The sequence below is a fragment of the Diplotaxodon limnothrissa genome, linkage group LG7 (genome assembly GCF_057381915.1).
Source record: "Diplotaxodon limnothrissa isolate DT_005_m linkage group LG7, D_limnothrissa_male_GT1.1, whole genome shotgun sequence".
Taxonomy (NCBI): Eukaryota; Metazoa; Chordata; class Actinopteri; order Cichliformes; family Cichlidae; genus Diplotaxodon; species Diplotaxodon limnothrissa.
The window spans coordinates 33,865,452-33,885,792 of NC_140602.1; the positions used below are offsets into that span (position 1 = coordinate 33,865,452).

At 39.4% G+C, this 20,341-nt stretch overlaps 1 protein-coding gene across 4 annotated transcripts in view; it reads left to right on the forward strand.

The window, feature by feature from the left end:
* Window positions 1–20,341, forward strand: part of tcf4 (transcription factor 4) — a 255,612-nt gene that overhangs the window by 79,113 nt on the left and 156,158 nt on the right. For all 4 annotated transcript variants that reach the window (XM_085359625.1, XM_085359626.1, XM_085359623.1 and 1 more), the window contains one exon: window positions 2,804–2,879. In XM_085359625.1, the coding sequence (XP_085215751.1) occupies window positions 2,804–2,879 (76 nt within the window). The remainder of the gene's footprint in view (window positions 1–2,803; window positions 2,880–20,341) is intronic.

Consider the following 20,341-nt stretch of genomic DNA (forward strand, 5'->3'; position numbering starts at 1 on the left):
CTTGGATCTTAAGCACCAAACAACAACAGTGTTTGAACTGTTGATCACATATGTGCCTTTCATTTTCAAATTAAGGTATTTGACTGTTTAAACGAGCCAAAAAGGTACATTCTAGTTCCAAAGTGATAATTGTATATTAGCAACGACACACTAAAAAGGCTCTGGGTTCAAACTTCCTGGCGCCATTTTTCTTCTTAAGCCTAAAGAGTTACAGCATCTTATGAGAGTCCTCCAGGTCCTGTAAGCTGTGAATTGTAGCTTTGGTGGATCAGACTTCTTAGTGCACATAGAATAGAATAGAATAGAATAGAATAGAATAGAATAGAATTCAACTTTATTGTCATTGCACATGTACAGGTACAGGACAACGAAATGCAGTTTGCATCCATCCAGAAGTGCTTAGTGATATAGATAGATTACAATATATATTAGCAATAATATAGATATGTGAGTATATTACAGAAATGGGTCTATTATGGTATCCCTCAGCACCCAGGCCCTGGTTCATTGTGTGCCCCTCTTTGAACCACAGTTCATCACAGCTGATGGCAGCAGTCGTCCGGCCTCGACAATCTAACCCCTGTCACTTAGTTTGCACCTGCCCCTCTCTTTCACATTCAACACACTGGCTACACAAACAAATGCTCACTTAGTAATACAGTGGTCCCTCGCTATAACACGGTTCACCTTTCTCGGCCTCGCTGTTTCGCAGATTTTTCTTTGTGCAATTTTGCATGCTTCGATTGCTAACACTGTGACACTGAAGTGCTGTACTGTATGTTTGTAAATTTTCTCCCCAACGAACACAACCATCGACAAAACGTTTTGCACGGTAAAAGGCAACAGCGGGTGCCTTTGTTTTCATTCTATAATACTGGACTTATTTTTCTTAGGTTTGAACTGTGAGAGTGTTTAAGCAAGAGAGAAAAGTGTTAAAATGTTCATGCCTGTCTGAGAAAAGTGTATAAAGTGTGTTATGAGGGGTTTTACAGCCTTAAAACATCTATAATGATTGTAAAGTTGGCTACTTCACCGAATTCACTGTCACAGCGGGGTGCGCCGATGTGTGCGGAAACAGGACCCAAAAGCAGATGATGACGAGGAATAGTAATGATTAACAGAAAAGTGAACCTTTATTGCGATGACGGCAGGAAATGAACCAAGAGACCAAAGCAAACAGGCAAAACACTAAGAAACAAAACACTAAAGGTACTAAGACCAAAAACTATAACTATGACCGAGGTGGAAAAATAAACAGGCTATGACTCTGGTGAGAATAAACAGACGAACTGACAATGGCATGAAGAAAACAAAAGGCTTAAATACAGACATGAGGTGATCAGGGGAAGTGGCGACACATGGGGGAAAACAGCTGACAGACATAAACCTAATGACAGGACCAGGAGAGGAAAGCTAAATACAATGAACAAAGAACACATGACATTGTCAGAATAAAACAGGAAATGACAACACAACTTAACAGACCTAATACGTGATGAAATAAATAGAAAACCCCAAAACATAGAAAACCCAGGAACAATAACTGCCTAAACTAAAGGCAAATAGGAAATAACACAAACTAATAACATATCAAAAAATACAAAGAAAACTCAGAGTGCTGGGTCGGAGACCCAGCCTGTGACATTCACCTGTTGCGGGTTATTTTTAGAACGTAACTCCCACAATAAACGAGGGACTATTGTATATCCCAGTCTTCGACATGATTCTTCTATGTTTTTATAAGCTTTCGATTAAAACTGAGAGTATATTGTAGTAAGGCAAGCAGGCAATGTGTACTAAAGAGGATCGGAGCTATCCATCTGAGGCCTAAGTCATTGTTAGTGACCACATCCATAATCCTAAACGCAACACCGTACAATCAGAATAAGTATTTTTTTTCCCTAAACGTGGCAATCGGGGAATGAAGAAAATACAAAAATTCTAACTTGCACACATCAAAAACTATTTTCTTATTTTTTTTAACTTTTTACTTTTAAGGTTGGGTTCATCATCACTGATGACTTTGACCTCAGAGATGAACTAAACTGTTGTACAATAGCAGCAGGGCATAGAAACAGTACCAAGCTGTGAATATTACATTCATTACATTACATTCACATTTAATAATTGTTTATCATAGATTTTATGATAACCGTTTGTCCTGTGTCACCATCTGAAGAAATCCAGTATTTTTTCTTTTAACTCTTTCCACCATTTTACCAGCTACTTATTTTATCTGCCAAGAAGTAAATATACTGAATATCAATATACAGATAGGTACAGAAGAGGCTGAAGCTTTTTATGAAGTTCCATCAAGAGCATCTCAGCAGCAGATTCAGCCTGTAATTGTCTTCAGCCTGTCTTCACTACTACCAGTTTGCACAAATTTCTACTTCCTGTGTTTAGATTTGGCAGGAGACCTGTGTTACACGTCTTTAGCTTTGCTTCCTGTCATTGCTGTTGTGTTTTTCGTCAAGTATTCAACATTTATGGAAACGGAGCATGTCATGTTCCTGCTAAGAGTGCTAATTTCTACGCTTGCTGTGGTCAAACTTAGACAGATAACCTGCCTACAAGCAGCTCCATCACACGTTGTTAAACTTACAGCTTCACATTTAGTTTTCATACATATTTCCAAACATTTTGAACTATACACTGCTGTATACACCATGTACACTGGAAAATGTAAAAGTGTCAGTCATCCAGTGTTGTCTCTACAACTTCAAGGACTACTATTTCTACTTGTAATGCTACAGATGATGCTGTTTGCATTGCTAACTAGATGTCCTGTCTCCCTCCTCAGAGTTATGCCGATGGGTCTCAGTACATGACGTCACATGACAGCCTTTCACCTCCGTACACCAACTCCAGGGTAACAGGTATGGTGCAAGCTAAATGTGTGTGCATGGGTACATGCATTTGTTTTTATTCATTTATTTTTGCAATTCATTTTTTTCTAGCCATCAGCTTTAGATTCACAGCTTTGTCGGGTCCTGACTGTGTGCGCGTGTGCCTGCGGAGAATTAGTGAAACACTAGCGTACACTGGAGGAGACAGGTCATCTGGCATGCAATTTCTCTCTCTCTTTCCTCTCTTGGCCCGCTGTGTGGAAAAACGCCAGGCAGTGTGTGCTCATTTACCCATGATGCTCTCTGCCTCTGGCTCTCTTCGATGTGGCGCCAGTTGTGAGCAAATGGCCACTGACACAGATAATCTGCCTCTCTCCCTCTCTCTCTCTTCCTCTCACACAGTCACACAGGCATATAATCACTGAAACACACACGTGCAGATGTACTTACACACACACATGCACACACACACTAAACAGAGCTTAATTACCTTTGACTGGATGCATCAAAAATGGAAGATGTTAGCTCTCAGCTATCTGACTCTACCTGCCTTTTTCTGCCACTCTGTCTCTTGTGCTTCTTCTCATTAGTTTTGAGTGAGCTCACACTTGTGATGCACTGAATCTTAAACCCTCCACTCGAAGTGACAGAGTTAAAAAAAAATGTGCTGTTTGTGCATTTTTCTCCTATATTTCTTTGGCTACACATAAAAGATGGGCATAGCTACCATGATGTCTCAAATTGGTTTGTGCATTTTGAAGCTGTGACAATATTTAGACAAGAAGGGTGAGATTAGCTTAGGTAGATCAGTAAGCTTGATTAGCAGGGTACATAGAAATCAAATACTAGAATTTCACTTATCAAAACAAGTACACTCACCTCTGGTCTCTTACTGCAGTTAACCAATAACAAACCAAATATTTGTCAGACAATTACACTAAAATGCTGCACAACAAAAACTCTGACCACATTTCTTAAGAAGGGGGTAAATTGGCTGGTGACACTAAAACTTATTTGGAGCAAGCTGTTAATCTGTAAGGTGGAACAGTGGTGTAGTGGTTACCACAACTGACTTGATACTTGGTTTTGGTTGTTTTTCTTTTTTTTAAATAAGTGCCACATGAAGTGGGTGGGATTGCTCTTGCAATGCCACCTGAGAGTCCAATGACATAATTTATATGCACCTCGATTTTTAAAAAAGCCAGGTCTGATTCTTGTGGAAGAGTTGCTCATATGACTCATCAAATGATGTCACTCCCTAGCTCAGTTGGAAATCTGGCTGACTAGGTCCTAAACAAGTACCGGGTACCAGGTACTGCCACTTAATGGAAGTCCCTTAAACCTGAGAGGAGTTGAGTCAAAATGAGTCAAGTAGGTACTAGTAGAAAAGTGACTTAAGTATTCGTCCTGTGATAAACTGGCAACCTGTCTAGGGTGTACCCTGCCACTTGCCAAGTGATGGGTGGCATAAGCTCCAGGCCCCACGGTGACCCTGAACTGGATAATTGGAAGAAAATGGATAGATGGTCATTTATTTATACTGTAAAGTTGAGCATTTTAAAATGGGAATTTATGGGACTGACCATACCTGTTTTCACATTTTATGAGCAAAGGTATAAGGACACTTAACCAACAAAAGTGTGTTGATTACTTTAATGGCCATATGTGCCCAAAACAGGTGGCAGTAATGTGGTGCTCTAGCAGCCTCCACACGTTGAATTTCATGGTTTCTGCATCATGTCAGAATTTGCTCCCGTTTACCCACAAAAGCATTAGTGAGGTCCAGCTTGATGTTCTGCAGTAAGGCTTGGCTTGTACTCAACGGTGACTAGTGTTGAGCCTAGAGCTTTGTTAGCTCAGTTAAGTTCTTTCACACTAAACTGGGACATCTATATTTTCATGAGTCTGACATTGTGCACAAGGGTACAATCATATAAAAAACAGGAAAAGATCTTCCCTGAACCTATTGTTTAAACATCGCAGTGGAACTAAAGTGCTGAAATTAAACTTGTAAAAGAAAAAAAAAGAGCCCCTTTTGATATTTTTTTAACCGATTTATAAATGTTATAATTTTAGAGGGCATGGAAGTCTGGTTTCAAGTGGTTAATGGATTTTAGACAGATGCGTGAGTGGTGGTTAATTAAAAATGATGACAAACATTTTATTAATTTTGTTCATGTCATTAGGTGGAGTTTAAACTTGCCTAAGCCTCTCGAGGACTCGTGTTAAAGTTTTAATATATGCACGCACAAGTGTTTAAAAGCAAAGTTCACAAAGGGGAGGTTATTAATTAAATCAGCTGAAGCAAAAGTGTAAAAAAACATTTTTATTATCTTATAGAATTATCCAAACCTGGGTGTCGAATGCACCAACAAGGCAAACGAAATGTAAAACTTGAGAGTCGTGGGCCTCATGTTGGAATGATCCATTGTGAGTGCGATGTGTTGTGACAGTGTTGTGATTATTTTATGTATCTGCAGACGCAGAGAGCGAGCAGACAATGCAGAGTCAGAAATGGAAATATTGTATTTCATCGGGCGCACAGGAGCTGCAATTTACTTTGATAATGATAATGCTAAGAGACCGAGACAGCAGGGGATATGGAGCACACACAGTTCTATCATTGCTAAGAGTTTTCTAGAAAACTCCCTCTTTGCTTTCTACCTTTAACAGAACCATTTCTCAGTCAACTGGTCTTGTAAAATTTGATTGTGTTTGATGTTTGTGTTAGCTTTTCTCTGTGTGTGTGTCTTGATGGATATTGCAGTCTTCAGTACCAATACTAAGATATCAATGATGCTGTTTCTCAGCCTGGATGAGAATTAGCAACTCCAACTCTGAGGCCACGGTTCTGATTGGAAAACGTGGACTTCCTGCTCTGGGTTGGGCAGGAGTTCACAAACCTTGGGTCATATTAACACTGGGAAATGAAGGAGCAGGAAATTGACAAGTAGATCAGTGAAACGTTGGCACTGATACGAATGCTGTATCGATCTCTTGCCTTCAGAGATGAGCCTGTGTCGAATTACTGGTTGATCTTTACCCTCACCTATGGATGTGAGTCAATAATGACTGAGGGATAAGACTCATGTTTGGATGTCTTAAAATCAATGTTTTAGCATCATGAGAAGACAAAAAACAGGATGAATTAGAGGAGAAGCTCAACAATCTGGTAACCAGTTCTCAGGAACATCTGCAAATGTATCTTTACGATGGATTGGGGCCAAGGTGTTTCTGTTTAGTTGGCTTGTGGTTGCTTGGCTGTTGCTAGACAGTTACTAACTGCTTGCTTTGGTATGGTTAGGGGGTTGTTGAGGCTTTTTAGGTCAATCTGTTGTTGCTTTGCAGCTGCTATGGCGGGTGATATTTTGCTTTGCTTGTTTTACAGCATTTACTAGCCGCATTGAGAATGTTCTCATCAACTGGTTGGAAGGTAGCGGTTATTGTGCCATATATGAAAATGCTTTCTGCTGCTCATTTAACATAAACCTGACAAAGCCTAGATGAGTTTAAACAATCAATTGTACTGTTTGAAAGCTACTATAAGTATAATAAACTGTCATCTAGTATTCAGTTCAATCAATAGAGGAAAAAGAGCCATGTTGTAATTAGAAATTTGAAAAAAAGCATCTTAAAGATGTAACTGATCAACCCAAATGTACCCTGTGTAATCAGTTAGCTGCTAAACATATAAATTTAAAAGAATCTTAAAAGTAGCTGCGGACTGTGACAGAGCTTCGCATTGCCTCCATTTGGTTGTGCACATGTCGCCAGGGTGTAGTGTCCATCACACTACAGTTTGTTTGAGCGAAGTTCATTCACAGCAAAAAAGTGCTCATGATCAAACGTCACACGATTCACAACAAGGCAATTTATGGCGCAGCTTTGCACCAGCAAAACAACCCCTAAATATTTCATTTATACCATAAACATGATTGTGAGCTTCAATGGTGAGCGACTGCAGCCCATTTAGGTCACCTTCAGGTTCAAGACTCTAAAGAAGAAAGAAACACTTCAGAGTTTAATGAACCAAACCTGAACATGTTGACCCTCCACCCCCCACCCCCACCCCCACCGCACTTCTCTCCCTCTCTAACCTTGTCTGTCTTTCTTAACCCCCCAACAGATTAGAGTGATGTTATGCTCTAGATAATCAGCGAAGGGATTAGTGTCATCTCAGCGACCCTGCTAGATTAATCTGCTACCACACACACACGCGCGCGCGTGCACACGAACAGAGTGATCTAGCAATCAGAATAAGATGGTGTGTGTGTGTAAATGTGGACCTTTACTTACATATGTGCACAAATTTTAACGTGTGTGGTTTTATGCCTATTGTGTGTGTGAATTTGTGATGTTGTTTTTTTTATGTAACTGTGTGTTTTTGTAGGTTTGCGGTTGTGTGTGTTTCGATGGTGTGTGTGAGTTGGCAGGTTTACCCTGTCAGTATCTCAGTGTGTGATGTCAGCTTTTGTGTGTGTGTGTGTGTGTGTGTGTGTGTGTGTGCTTTAATGTGGTTAAACGCAGAGGTCTGAACGTTGCTGTGTTCTTTGTGCGATCGAATGACTGCGTGCTTGTACTTGTGTGCGTTTTGATGTGTATGTTCAAGTTCACCTTGTCATACTGTTAGGTCTGTACCTGAGTGTGTGATACTGCTTTTATCTTTATATGTATGTGTAGATGTGTGTGTGATTGAATGTAACCTTGCACTTGTCTGAATGTTTTAATGTGTAGTGTGTGAGTGTGTGTGTATTAATACATGTGTGAATGTGTGTTTTTAAACTGTGTGTGTGGAACTTTGAGGTATTGTGTGAGCGATTCTCAGTTTCATGCATGTAAGTGTGTGTATGTGGTAACACAAAATATGCGCCCGTCTGAATACCTGTGTGTAGCTGCTGTGGCAGAGCAGGTGCACCAACCAACCAACCCCCCCTTCCCAAAATGCACACACACACACACACACACACACACACACACACACACACAGACCGACGCACTGTAACTGTCACCTACATAGTAAATGAGGATCTCAGTGGTTTCAGCTTGTAAGCACATTCTGTTCTTTTAGAAACAAACAATCTGATGTAGCTTAATTTTCACTTTTCCTGCTTTTATGCTGTCATGTATGGATATGTTCTCCAATAATTCCTCTGGTCACGTTTGCAGTTTTGGGGGTAAAGCAAAAGAGTTTGTTGTGTATGATCATCTCTGAAATTACTCAAAGTTCAGTGCCTAATCATGTTGAAGAGGATAATCTTGTCTGTCATATTAGCCTTTGTCAGAACAGTAATAATTCATTAAAGTGGATGTATTAGTTATTTTCAGTCATATACTTCTGTCACATACTTTTACAAAAGTGAATATCCACATTACACATTTCCAAATTCCATTATTAGTCCTGTGAGTCCTGTGAAAGACTTCAGACTACTTGAAATGCTCAGTTCCAAGTTCCAGACAGGTTTTTTTCTATTATTTGATCTGTATGACATCATAGAGGTGTGATGCCCCAGTTTGGGGGCTTAGAGTACACTTTTCATCATCTTACAGTACTGTCGTTGCAGCCTTTCCTCGGCTCTCTGTGGTAATGGTACGTATTGATCAGTGGCCATGACAGTTTGCATACTACCAATCATAAAACTGAACTCACAGCCCAGTATTACTTAGTGGTAACTAGCTTTGGTCATAACGCAAATGTTCTGTTTATAAGGTTGGAGAAAGTCAGCTGAGACTGAACAAGTCACTTGAATCAATTAGATTCCACAGAGTCAACTTACTGGGTTCTCAATATTAGAGTGTGACTCTTAAAGGGTGACTGAGATGATCCCACAGCTCTACCTGTTGCCACAGAGGCTTCACCCTCATGTTTTTCTAAGTTTCTGGTTGCAAGGGGCAGCCAGATAGATGAAAGAAGACTTACATGGTCAGGGAAGATAAAAGATGTTTTGGATCAATCCAACCTTTTCCAATATCTGCTGACACTAAGAATCAATCCAGTATCATTGTTAAATTAATTAGCAGTTTTCCTCACTGTGAGATTAGGATCCATTCTTTTTGAGTCAAGCTGATGACAACAAGCTATGTTACAGTAAATGCAATAAAAGCTTCCCAACAAGTGTTGACTCGAGCCAACACTCTACCATAACAAGAGTCAAAGTAAAACATCACAGAGAGAGAAAACCCATCATCTTATTGGAGCTTTTCACTTGTGTCAATTCACTTCTGCAAACATATGGGGAACAAAAATACTTCCTCCTTTGTATGTCAGCTCTCACTGTTCAGGATTGAACTGACACCCAATTGAAATATTGTATCAGTGCATTTGGCCTTATTTCAGGCATATCTTTAGGTATGAAACCACAGATAGGAGAAAGAGCAACTTCAAATCCCTAAGAAGATAAAAAATCTCAAGTGGTGCACATCAGCATTTGCAATGCAAATGCTAATTTTAAACTTATTATTTATTACAATAAATTTTACTGAAAAAGACAATTTGACAAAGGGATAAACCTAGCAAAATGTTTGCTGCTCTTCTGTTTCCCAGATTGGGTTTGCATCCAAATCACTTTCCTGTACTGTAACTTCTAAAAAATGCAGCATTCTGCAGCATTAAGCAAAGCTGTATATAAAAAGTTGTTTATAAACCTGGTGAACTTGGCTCCCTCCTCCTCCTCGTGCTGTTTTTGTTGAAATGCAGTGAGTCAGCCGTCTGTCTCACCTCTGTGTGACCTTATTAATGAGTGTTGAGCCATGAGGCTGGACCCCCTCTGAGGAGGTCACATCTGGACACTTTATATAGAAATACATATCTGTCTCTCTCCTCTCGTTCATATTCCTTTAGTCACTCTGTTTCTCGTCTAAATTTGGCAGGCCTCTTGTTTTCTTTTATTTCATTCTCAATTTCTCACTTGATGTGACTTGTTCTTTTTGCCCCTTTCTTTGTCTAAATATATGTATATATGTATTTATGTTTTTGTTTTTAAATATGTAGACAAGGGGACCCCTTTACCTCAGATGGGTGTGGTGCCAAGGTCCGACCCCCACCTCCACCCCAGTCTCCCTGTGCTTAGTCTTGATTTTGTGCTCAGAATGTTAAATACCGATCGGATGTGAAGAACAATTACAATGAGGGGAAAAAGGAAAGGAGGAATAGTGGTGCAAATGGTTGAAGTCACAAAACTCAGACACTGTTTGGGGTTGTAGAACTGCTGCTTATCACTTGACCTATGTGTAAATAAGGTCACATGATGACACCAGCTCTGTAGACTAAATACAGACTAAAGATTTTGCCCTAAAACATGCGTTTTGCTTTATGAAGCGTGTTGTTTTGTTTTTTTATCACAAAAACCATGATTTTCATGATAAAGTGGGACGTGATTTTCCACACCGTCCCTGACCAGTAAGACAAATATGAAAACTTTTTAATCATGTGGTTCTGAGAAGCACCTAAGACTTCAGTGGCAGAGGGAAGAAGATGATGAAAGATTAATAAGAAATGGGTAATCTTCACTTTCGCTGCACATTACCCTGAAATATTGAGGCAATTTTTCTTGTAGCATTCTTCGTTTCCCGCTCTGCCCTCAATCACTTTCTTTCTGTTGTCTCTACTGATTGAAACTGAGCATCCACTGTCTCATTCTTTGAGTATTTTGAAAGGATATCATAAATTGATTAGTGCTGCGCTGACTTCAATGCATTAACACGGACGCACACTGTAAGCCACTGCAGAGTATTTAGTATATTATTGTTTTGAAGGGGCTGTGTATCACATGTAAATTGTCTGTGTAATTAGATCTGACATTGTAATAATAGGTCTCGTCAAGGCGAGAGGGTGGAGAGGGGAAAATGTGAAATGTACACTCTGAAAGGAACGGTTCAGCACTTCAGGGTTCCTGATCATGTGAGGGGGTTGTGTTGAGTATATATTTTGAAAAAACTGTCAGAGTTAAATGTCACATTTTGAAAAGAAGGTAGTCCCACTGTACGATTACTGCTACGTCCATACTATTACATTTTACAGGCAGGTGGTGGCCGAGCTTGGCAATTAAGCTCTTAATGTCTACCTTCATTTGTTGCCAAAATTTACTCATTTCACAAAGACAAAGACTGTGAGTACCTGGTATTAGGGACATATTTGTGCCATATTTGTGTGGTTCAATAAGTTTGTCAGCATGTCCCCACGAAAAACTGCATGTTGCAATCAAACATCACAGCAAATGTGATAAACACCATAATATGACCTCTATGGCTGTTACTTTTCGTGCTGCAAGAGTAATCTAAATTTATGTGGTTGAAAATGTTGATTTGGAGGTTGATGGCGTGCAAAAACGAAAGTAATCCCATCACCAGTGTTGTAAAATTCGTATTTTCATGATCAAAACTATCGTGTAAGGCATCTTTAGAATATCTTCAACCAGCAGCAATGACTCTACAAAGCTGATCCCTCTGCAGGGCTGTACTGAGGAGCTTTGAGCTAAATGAGACAGATAATGTGCTAACAGAGCTAACCTGGTAATGCTAAGCAAGTATAAAGGTGTAACATACGTCTTTGGGAATGCCAGCAGACTCCCATGTTAAGCATCAGCTATAGTATTGGGCAAATTAGCATTTTGATCTCATGGTGGTGAAAAAGGCAGGCCAAAGTAAGTAAATACAAAACTTGCTACCACCTCATCCGCACCACAAGTGGTGCCTTTCATAAGTTGGTGCTGCATAGAGTGGGACTTCAGGCAACCTTAATAAACAGAAACTAAAGTTCAAAAGTGCAAAATCCACAGAAGGAAAAACAAACTATAAATACAAAACTGCAAAGAAAATTGAAAAGGGAACAGAGAAAGATGAACAAGGGAAGAACCACCGACCACCCAGGAGCATGACAGTTACATTAAACTTATAATAAAAGTCATAAAAAAGTATAGTCACAAAAGTGTCTTTATTATTTTTACCTAACAAGTCCTTCAGTGTAAACAACACAATAAGTTGTTTGCATTGGCAGATATTGACACACACAAGTGTTAATATTGTTCTGATGCTACGACCAATCCATCCACCTTGAACTCCTCGCTACATGGAGCCGTAGAAACATCAACTGATTCCTCTGTCATAGCTTTTACAGGTCAGCAACTAATCTTAAACCCTTAAATTTCAGGCAGGTGGGGGTTATAAGAAATTACTCATTTCTGTTGATTTATTAAACTGGTTTATTGTAACTTTATGTAACCATTTGTTTGCTGTCTCGACACATTATGGAAAGCATATACTGAATACTGAACACACGAAAGGATCGTTGAGAAAAATTCTTCATATTATGTTTGTTATTATGTAAAACCTTATCTTGACCCATCAAGTTTTCAATCTATCTGTGTCCGTGTATTTATCTGTCTGTCCATCCATGCATTTGTCTGTCTTCTCCATCTTCTGTCATCCATCCAGATGAGGCCCCAAGAGACCAAGCTCAGGTCACTCATGTTCCACTGTGTGTGTGTGTATGCGATTTCTCCTGCCTTTCAGTGTGCGTGGATTTTGTGTGTCCTTTATCTCTGCATGTCTCTACTGCTATGTGTGCGTACAACTCGTGTGTGTGTGTGTGTGTGTGTGTGTGTGTGTGTGTGTGTGTGTGTGACAGACTGTGAAATGGTGCGTAGTAGCACCTGGGCCCTTCAGTGTTGATTGATCGGCTTGGTCATGTGGAAGAGTCCCATCTGGCCAGCCACGCTACAGTGTGTGTGTGTGTGTGTGTGGCTCAGGGAGAGTGCTTGTTTGTGTGTGAGAGGTGAGAGAGGGAGATAGAGATGTGCAGCATTAAACAGTATGTTTATTGTGAGTGTGAGTGAGAGTGAGAGTGAGCGAGAGAGAGCACTTCAGTTATAACTGTGGCTCCCAGAGGCCAAAGATGAACTGTATTTTATCATCCGAGGGGCTGCATGCACACTGCAAGCCTTAAAGGAAAATGTCCATATTTTTTAGAGTCTGAATCTTCGGTATCACGAATAATGTGTATTATACACAATTGGTGAGAGTTGTCTTAAAGTATGCTTTATAACAACTTTATTTTTCATTTTTCTTTTAACTTTTAGAATAACTTTTTAAAATTTAATTATAGTATTGGGGTGTTTAATAGGGCCTAAATGTATGCCTACTAAGAATAGGCTATTGAATACAAATTAACAAAGACTAATGCTAAGTTACCATAATACGTCAGTATAAGTGGTCACTATAATAAACTGAATGTGAGCGAGCTATGTGTTTTAAAAATCTTTGAGTGTATAAAGTGTTATAGTGTTCTCACACACTCTTTTGGTTGTGATTACAGTTTACTCACAAGCTTACTTACTAGTCAGAACTTTCACATGGAGAGAACATCAGAAGAAAGTCTGAAGTACAAAGAGGAGCTGATGAAGCTACATGTGCTGTGATCAGCTGAGCAAAAAGCCATTAAAATAAAGGAAATGCCCATCAGAGCCTGAAACAACATAGAAAAAAATGAATACAGCAAAGTAATTTAAACCAACTCAGTTAACTACTACATAATAAAGCACAAAACTAAAGCATGTGGAGAGTCAGTATTGTACGATATGCATTAGAACGGGGATGTGTGTACATGTTTGCAACTTAAAGAGGCAGGGAAGCAAGAGAGCAGGAAGTCTCTGACCAGCAAGTACCTGAAACACCTGCACAGGAAAGAAAAGTTGCGAGGAAAGAGGAAATCGAACTTCTAGCATAGATGGATAAAAGTAACACGTCGACAAGGTATTTTTAGCACTATGTGTCACCAATGAAGTCTAAAATGAAAAGCGGATGGGGGGATACGACAGTCGGACTTTCACACAATATTTAAATTGGCACTTTCATTTTAATTTTTTTTAATTTTTTTTACATAAAATACTGGTGAATGTTTAATGAATGTTTAACCCTTTAAAGCCGGTCGGAGCGGGCACGCTCTGTTTTGCGTAACTATTTTTAAATCCCGGTAGCACTGCAACCACGTAAGCTAGCGCAATAAATTTCTTTACATATGAAACCGGAGGAGTTGTACTTACAGCTTATGCCATCACCTTGTCCTAAGTCACAGTTTCCTTCCACATATAGCTTTGCAAAAACTGCATAAAAAGCGCTTGCAGCAACAAAACCATAATATTCCAGAAACACGCTTTGCCGATCCGATCAGCTGTTCGTAACACTTCCTACGTTGGAATAGACGTTGGAATAACTTTTGCATGTCCGCCATTACCTGCCCGAAACCGGAAGTGACGTCATTTTCGCGGAAATGTAGTTTTTTTTTTTACCATCAGGGCCTTATGAGCCTATACTGGTGTTTTTAAAAGTTATCTTTGACTTTATGACTTTCTGTGTCGTTTCTGGGATGCTTAGGACTCATATTGCACTGCTGGAAATAGTTTATTTTGATGCAAAATTTGAATTTGAATTTGAATTTGAATTTGCAGATGCTGCTTTTTTGCAAATTTGCATTATAATACTTATTTTCGTTTTTCCTGCAGTATATAAAAATTGGTGTATTTCCAAAAATAAATTTCCTGTGGTGGGAAACTATTTTGTGCAACTTTTTTGTATTTACAGTTTTGAGAGATAAGCCTCTTAAATTTCTCTAACTAGAAATATATGTTAAAAAAGCAAAAACGATTTTCAATTTTTTTGTAGTTTATTGCACTTTTTTGCAATTTATGTAATTACTATGCACTTAATGCAGACATATTATTAAAATCTGGGCTATAATGGTTGTATTGATGTATAGCAACTTGAAATGCTCCCAAAAATGGCTCCACAGCATGTAAAAATATAATATAAGCTCTGGCGGACTTGGTTCTATGGTAGGTCTTAAAGGGTTAATATCAAAAGGCCCAGTCATTAAAAAAAGTCTACTTCTTTAGGCTACTGAGTCTTTAAGCCTAATGTAGCTCATCTGTGGAGACAAGAGGTGAAATGAATGTAAGTAGTTATATTGATGTGGAATCAGGTTGCAAAAAAAATATGTCAGGTATTGGGTTTTCAGCCTTTTTCAACCTTAAATCTTCCTTAAATTACACCTGTATGTCTATGTGCACTGGACACTTCACCCGATGACCTTCGTAAGCTGTCCTTCCGTATCACTAACATCATCATGTATGCCAGACCACCAAAGATGGAGCTCCGTAACATGAATGCACAAATCGGACATGCGTGTGAGATTTAGACCTGCACTATAAAATGGTGTAAATCAGAAATGAATTCATGCGGATTCGCTTCCATTAAACGAACAAGTGTTGGTTAAAGATTAGAGTCGAGAAATCTCAGTTTAAAAATGGAAAACAGAAATAAAGAGAAAAACAGATGCTGAGAAAAACGAAGACGGAGACAGACAGGGAGAGAGACAGAAAAAGAGACAGTGTGTGTTTTCTGAAACGAAGCCAACTGATAATTAATGTCTCTGACATCATGGTGCTCTAATTAAGCCTGGCATTCATTAAGCCAGGAAGGGGGGGGGGGGGGGGCGTTCGTTAGTGGCTTTTTGGAGGGGGGGATTTGTTAAGTCTTCAGTGTTACTGTTTTTAGACAAAAGAGTGAGCGATGGAGGGAACAACAGAAAGAGAGAGGTGAGGAGAGACGTGGACATTAGCACAGGGTCTTCAGGTGAGATGACGCACCTTCTGCCCGCCATATTGGAAGTCACCAGCCTGTGGACTGCTGATTCTCCATGTATTGAACTTGGTTATTTAAGACAGACCTGAACAAAGGCAGTTATTTCTCATCAGAAACTGATCCTCACAGTTCACACCAGATAGATAATAAAGAGATAATCACATCAGCTGTTTCACTGTTAATACATCTCATTAGCTGCAAGTTTTCATCAAAAGTTGATAGAATCCTACTAGTTAGCACTTGGTTAACACTTGCTCAAGTTGATTAGTGCATCACAGACTTGCATGCTTTTAATTAAAAGTAGCAAGTTTCACTCTTAGAACTACAGAATGAGGAATGAGTTTGCAGATCAAACACAAGGTACACCTGAAGCTAAAAAATTTGAGCTAATTAATTCTACAAGGACAAGGTGCTACAGCTGAGTGATCAGCTGAGTAAAATAGTTCAAATGGGTGTAACCCACAAGGAATGGTAACTGGACTTGATATAATGTAGAGCTTTTCTAGCCTTCCTGACCACTGAAATCATTGTTACATGACTAGCCACATTCACACAGCACACACATCGATACAGTGCACAGATATTTATCATACACACACATTGATGAATGCATCAAGGGCAATTACTGTTCTATATCTTGGAAAAGGACACTTGGGCATGCAAACCGGGAGAGCCAGGGATCAAACCACTGACCTTCTGATTAATGGGCAACCTGTTCCGTCTCCTGAGCTATAGCCACCATTGCCCCCAGATGGTGGGTCAATATCATGTTAGGTTAAAGGATCTGAAAGAAAAAAGGGGAAAAGGAACCAGAGAATAAGTATATGGGGCGACAGGAGATCAGGTCACATTATTATAGTTAGATAAATGTAGCACTACTCCTTTTTGGTTCGTAAAGACAGTTCTCATCCAAGTCTCATGTCTCATCCAAGATGCTTCTTCAGTCTTGAACTGAAGGACACTGGCCTTCAGATTCAGTTTTGAACTGAAGAAGCCCCATGGATAAGAGATGAAACGTCTTCATGAACCACATAGATGTCCTGATTCTTTCTTTTCAAGCACTCAAAACTGTCATGAAACCTTTGCAGATATAAAACTAATACAGTAAAATGACTAAGGCACTTATGTACTGCATGTGTCTGGACTGAAGCTAAACAGTAAGGGAGACATGAACAAAGGTAAAACACTGAATGAATTGGGCTAGATCTGAAAAGAAAATAGAGCAAATTATAATGAAGGTTATCTTTTTCTTTAGGGGGTAAAGGTATAGTGGCTAGAGTAAAGGTAGAGGGTTTAGGTTTGGAAGCTACCCCTAACGGACTAGAGCTAAAGAAATTCAGTATAATAGCAGGGTAGAGGTCAAAGGTCAACAATTAAAGGACTAGATCGAAAAGAGCCAGGAATCAAACACTCTCACGATTAGAAAAAAAAAGAAGTTTTGAGCTGTTCTAGGTGAAGGCAAGCAAAATGACATCTGAAAAACTGACCTCCCTCGTTAACAAATACAAAGCGACTGGAAAAAATGAACGACGTGGAGATAAAGGTTAATGTGGTTGAGGAACAAGAAAGACATAAAAGTAAGAGCAAATGAAGCCAAAAGAAAAGACTGGTTTTGAAGCAGGGAGAATGAGGGAATACAATGGCATTCATGAAAGGAAGTGTAAGAGATAATAAAAGCAGTTAGTGAAAAACAGGGATGGAGTGACATGGAGAAGAAGGGAAAAAGGGGCAAAATGAAAAGTAAAGTTTGGGATCCCTATCCATTTTTTTGATCGGAGGATTTTCTGATAGCTAATTAGGCATGGAGGGCCAACCATCGACAGCTGCATTCATCATCATAAAACGTAATAATTAATGACATTCCAACAAAGAAAAATATGCAAATGAGCTCTCCTCATTAGCATTTTCATATTCAGCTCCCATAATGCTTTTGCTGACAAGGTTGTAATTAATGAAAATTCATGTCTCTTAGCCGAGGTCTAGATTGGATCGCATTCATTCGCAATCCCCCAAACGAATAGTGGAGAGAGAGAGAGAGGGAACGGGAGAGGAAGAGGAAAAAAAACGCGACGGGGATCACTGCCAAGTTTTTAGTGAGACGAGCGGGAGGGGCGGGAGACAGAGCGAGCGAGAGAGAGAGAGAGGGGGTGAGACAAGAAAAGAGTTAGAGAGAGGGAGGAAAATGGAGATGGAGGAAGGCAGATGGCGAGAGATGAAAGGAAGACAGGCAGCAAGAGATACAGAGAGAGCTCGAACGACAGAGTGAAATAGAGAGAGGCCAGTGTTGATGCAGAAAGTTACAGGGAAGCATGCAGAGTGACATGAATGGAGAACCAGGCAATGAAAGAAAGCATGTAAGAGAGAAAAATATGAATGGAGGGAGACAAAGGTTGAAGGAAAGGGAAACAATGGGGTGGACAGGTCAGCACTAGAAGAACTTTACACTTTCTTTTGGAGAAGATTTGTAGGACTTGTCAGCATTTCTATCCCCACATATTGAAACAGTGTCCCACATTTTGATTGGCTGTAGTTTAGAAAAGTCCAAATTTTGTTTTATTTTTTTAAGTCGGCCTTTTTTCAGTTTTTTTCAAAAGGCTTTAAAAAATAAAAGTCACACCGAAGGCACAAACTACACAGGTCTGGGTGAAACTGGCGGAACGTGATTCTTAGAGTTTTGATCTAGAAAAGAGGAGTGCCACTCACAGAAACTGGTTACGGAGCAGATGAATCCCCACAGAAACCCAAATGATCACTACACAACGTAGCAACTGTAGTAGACGTTAACAACAGTTTAAAATGAAAATATATGATGTTAAGAAAAGCAACAGAAATACCTTTTGCGCCACATTCAGTGGATCTGGTTGTCCTACTATGGCTGGAAATGCACTGACATTTTCACAGCACTTTTCTAGTTTTACTATCCATCTCACTTCTGCTCCCACGGCTAACTGGGAAGGCCTCGCTGTGAGGCCATAGTGCTAAAGCTGCACCAACTATGCAGATGGTGATGGCTGAATTACTTTAAAACTAAATTCTCAGATGATTTCTAAAGTCCCCCCTTTTTCCCCATGACTTCTGAGCAGACTCGTGGCAGACTTCATATCCGGATTGATTTTTTTTATCTCACTTTCACATCATTTTTTCAGTTGGTGGATTCCTTGTCTAAATTTTGTGCAACTTTTACTTGTTTGATCTTTGATCTGGTTGAATGGTGGTCTGTGGGCGGCAGCATTACACCTGCACTGGCGTTGAACCAAGAAGAAGCAAGTCTAACAATATCTTTAATTCACGAAAGAAAGAAAAGAAAAAAACAATTTTAACTCCATCTTTAACTTTAGCCTGTAATTTGTCAGCCTTGTTTTGGAGGATTGTAAGTCACTAAATCTAAATGACTTGAACATGATGAATTGTGTGTCACAGACAAAGAGAGAGGCAGACACTCCCTCTGGGGACTGCTGCTGTACACCTGTGAAAACGTAAAGTCAGAGCTTCACCAGGAGCTTATCACTCCAAGTGTGTGTGTGTGTGTGAGAAAGAGAGATGATGCTGACAGATAACAGTATCTGCGGTTTGGCACCTGAACACAGCTAATAGTGATATTTTGCTCTTCACTCGGCGACGGCAGCAGCAGCTCGTTATTGTCTTCAACCCGTGTAATAACAATATTCAACAACATGATGTCAGTTTAATCTGCAGGTTCTGTTCTGGAGGTTTTTGTGGTAATTATGTGGCCGTTGTCTACATCCGTGTAAGAAACCCCCTCTGTGCTTGTTCAGGTTTTGGTCTTGTCTGTACTGGTTGATGATATCATTGGTTTCACACTCGATCGGTCAAGTCAGTTACAAGTGAATTCACAGTGAACTAAAGGCTTTTGTTGTGGACTTAGTTCTGATGCAGTTCAATTTTAAAAACAAAAATATGGGTTTTCCCACTATTTAAAAGCTGTCACGTGTGCATCTGTGCAGCTTTAAAGAAGGTCTAATATTTTATAAAGGAAGGACAGAAGGAAAGAAAACTGTTTGGCTTCATTTTTCATGATTTGCAAGTTTTTGGCGCTTCCTCACTCAAAGGCGTAGAGGTGAACACACCTGTAATTAATGATCAACTAATGGCAAAATGTCCTATTTTGTTAAGTTAGCCCCCAGGAATAAGTAAATAATGGCAACTGTTCTCACATTTGTAAAGCTTAGTGTTATATATATACGTTTTTTTCTTACAGTTAACTGAAACGCATTTGTGGTCATTATTGTGACTGTTTTTGAAAAGTTAGCTAAATTTTCCATTCCTATTTTATTGACATACGTGCCACCCAAACGTTGTGTTGAAGTCACTAGTCTCTACATTTTTAATATTGCCTGTATTTACTTTTAAAGCACTTTTATTTTTATATTTTCAATATTATTGTAATATGAAATCTTTCTCGTGGCGATTGCAGTTACAAAGATGATCCATGATGAACTGTGATCTACTATCACAGGCTATCCTGCAACTCCCTCACTTGAAACTTACCCGTGTGTCACAGTAAGATGCTTGGATATACAGTGGGGCAAAAAAGTATTTAGTCAGCCACCGATTGTGCAAGTTCCCCCACCTAAAATGATGACAGAGGTCAGTAATTTGCACCAGAGGTACACTTCAACTGTGAGAGACAGAATGTGAAAAAAAAATCCATGAATCCACATGGTAGGATTTGTAAAGAATTTATTCGTAAATCAGGGTGGAAAATAAGTATTTGGTCAATAACAAAAATACAACTCAATACTTTGTAACATAACCTTTGTTGGCAATAACAGAGGTCAAACGTTTACTATAGGTCTTTACCAGGTTTGCACACACAGTAGCTGGTATTTTGGCCCATT